Source organism: Vulpes lagopus, chromosome 7, assembly GCF_018345385.1.
Source record: "Vulpes lagopus strain Blue_001 chromosome 7, ASM1834538v1, whole genome shotgun sequence".
NCBI lineage: Eukaryota > Metazoa > Chordata > Mammalia > Carnivora > Canidae > Vulpes > Vulpes lagopus.
Window position 1 is genome coordinate 80376752 of NC_054830.1, and position 2680 is coordinate 80379431.

The following is a 2680-nucleotide window of genomic DNA, read 5'->3' on the forward strand; positions in this document are numbered from 1 at the left end:
ATGAAAATGGCCAACCAATCTGTTCTGGCAGGATTTGTCTTGCTGGGGCTCTCAGATCAACCAAAGCTTGAGAAAACATTCTTTGTGCTTATCCTGTCGATGTACCTGGTGATCCTGCTGGGCAACGGGGTCCTCATCCTGGTGACCATCCATGACTCCCGCCTACACACACCCATGTACTTCTTCCTGGGGAACCTCTCCTTCCTGGACATCTGCTACACAACCTCCTCAATCCCTCTAGTCCTGGATGGCTTCCTGACCCCCAGGAAAACCATCTCCTTCTCAGGCTGTGCCGTGCAGATGTTTCTCTCCTTTGCCATGGGAGCCACAGAGTGTGTGCTTCTGGGCATGATGGCATTTGATCGCTATGTGGCCATCTGTAACCCACTTAGGTACCCTGTGGTCATGAGCAAGGCTGCCTATGTGCCCATGGCTGCCAGCTCCTGGGTGGCTGGTGGCATCAACTCCTTAGTGCAGATCTCTCTTGCGGTACAGTTACCCTTCTGTGGGGACAATGTCATCAACCACTTTACCTGTGAGATCTTGGCTGTCCTAAAGTTGGCCTGTGCTGACATCTCCATCAATGTGATCAGTATGGGGATGGCCAATGTGATCTTCCTGGGCGTCCCAGTTCTGTTCATCTCTATCTCTTACATCTTCATCCTCACCACCATCCTGAAGATCCCTTCAGCTGAAGGGAGGAGAAAGGCCTTCTCCACCTGCTCTGCCCATCTCACTGTAGTGGTCATCTTCTATGGAACTATTCTTTTCATGTATGCAAAGCCCAAATCTAAGGACCCCCTGGGAGCAGACAAGCAGGATGTTTCAGACAAGCTCATCTCTCTCTTCTATGGAGTGCTGACTCCCATGCTCAACCCAATCATCTACAGCCTAAGAAACAAGGATGTGAAGGTCGCTGTGAAGACCCTGGTGAGGCAGAAACGCTTTGCATAGTGAGAGCATATCTTGTGGTTCTGTGCACACAGATCCCCCCAGGAAATGGCTACCTCATAATCATAGGGTTTTTTTGATGGTCCTACATATCAGTTTCATCATAAAATTGCCTAAACAATGCACATCACAGTGGGGCTTTCATGAGTGATTGACATGGAACATTGAGTCTTTAGAATGAAGAGAGAGTTGTGCTAAATCACCTAGAAATGAGAATAAGTGGCTATTAAATTTTATTTTTATTATGAAAAAATAAATAAAAATTAAAACGTTGGAAGAAAAACATACCTTTTTTTCATGTACAGACCAGCTACAATTTGTATGTTCATGTACAGAGCAGCTGCAATTTGTATGTGCCAATTTGTTTTCTGCTCTACTGTGCAATGGGGAGGGAGGATGGCAGTGAGGAGAAGATACTTCTTAATTGGTGTCCAAATTGAAAACCAACCTCCCATTTTGGAAAATTACCAACACTGAGACATCCCAAATGATACCATTCCACCCTGCAAGGAGCCCAGAGTGTTTCCTGTTTAATTATTTCCTGCTTAATATTCTAGAACCAAATTTGGGAAATTCTATCTTCTTTTACTGTACATAAAGCATGTCTATTCCCACCCAAATTTGTGAAGAAGGATTTTGTGTCAGGACTAATGAGACTCCAGATATTGTAGGCCAAGAATAAAATTTCTAGTTCATTACTACTATTATCTAGTAATAGTACTAGATAATACTATCATAATACTATTACTAGTAATATCTAGTAATATTACTACGATGCAAAGTTTATATTCTGAGTTCCTCTATTTCCTTGGAACTAATGTTTGCAACCATCCAGACCCCAATGGGCAAACTCAGCTTCCCCTGTCTCTTCAGGATTTGGACAGGACACTGGCATCAATTGCTAATAATCTACTTGTAATTATCCTTGTGGTTTAAGAGCTTGGGCTTTGGAGCCTGACAGATGTGGAGGTGCCTCTGCCTGTGTAATTTCGGGTACATTTTAAAAAGCTGCCTAATCTTGTGAATTCTTCATTTCCTAATTTGCAAAATGGAGATAATTAAGCCAACCCCATGGCGTTGTTGTGAGGATTACATTAAAATAAAGTGTGCACGCACACACACACACACAAAATGCACAGTGGCTAACAAAGAATATCTTTCCAATTAATAAATGAACATTTTTATTATTAATGAAATATGTTAAATAACTCCTCTGTGGAAGCCTTATGACATTTGAAGACAGAGTTCAATTCCACACTTAACTGGATCAATTCTGATATATTATTATATACCTTTTCATCTGGCTTTCTAGCTTATGGGTCAACAATGGCATCTCTCTGGGCATTTTCCCCAGTTGCCCCTCTTCCTTATCCACATAGATGAAGTACACATGTCTGTACTGTGTGATGATGACCCTACTTAGACCAATCAGATTCTTTCTACCAGGTTTTGGGGATTGACATTAATATCCAGGGAGTGAGTCATTGGATCCCTAACACAGAAACTTTGGAGTTTTGGGGTCATTGTGTTTGCCCATGTGTACTGGGGTAGTAAAGAGAAACCAGATATGCAAAGAGAAGAGAAAGAACAGTCAAAAAGCAAAGATGATGAGGATATCCTCATATGTTCCTAGTTCTTGATTTCCAATTTTCCCTGGGCTTGGCCCATATTCCTGCACTTTTACTTCTGATGGACACTCCTCTATCTTTATGCTAGATTCTATTTTTCA

The 2680-nt window shown here is 42.2% G+C and overlaps 1 protein-coding gene across 1 annotated transcript; it reads left to right on the plus strand.

Annotated features, from left to right (window-relative positions):
* On the plus strand, nucleotides 1-954 carry LOC121495663 (olfactory receptor 13C7-like). The gene has a single exon (XM_041763489.1). The coding sequence runs from the start codon at nucleotides 1-3 to the stop codon at nucleotides 952-954; it is 954 nt and encodes a 317-aa protein (XP_041619423.1).
* The last annotated feature ends 1726 nt before the right edge of the window (nucleotides 955-2680 follow it).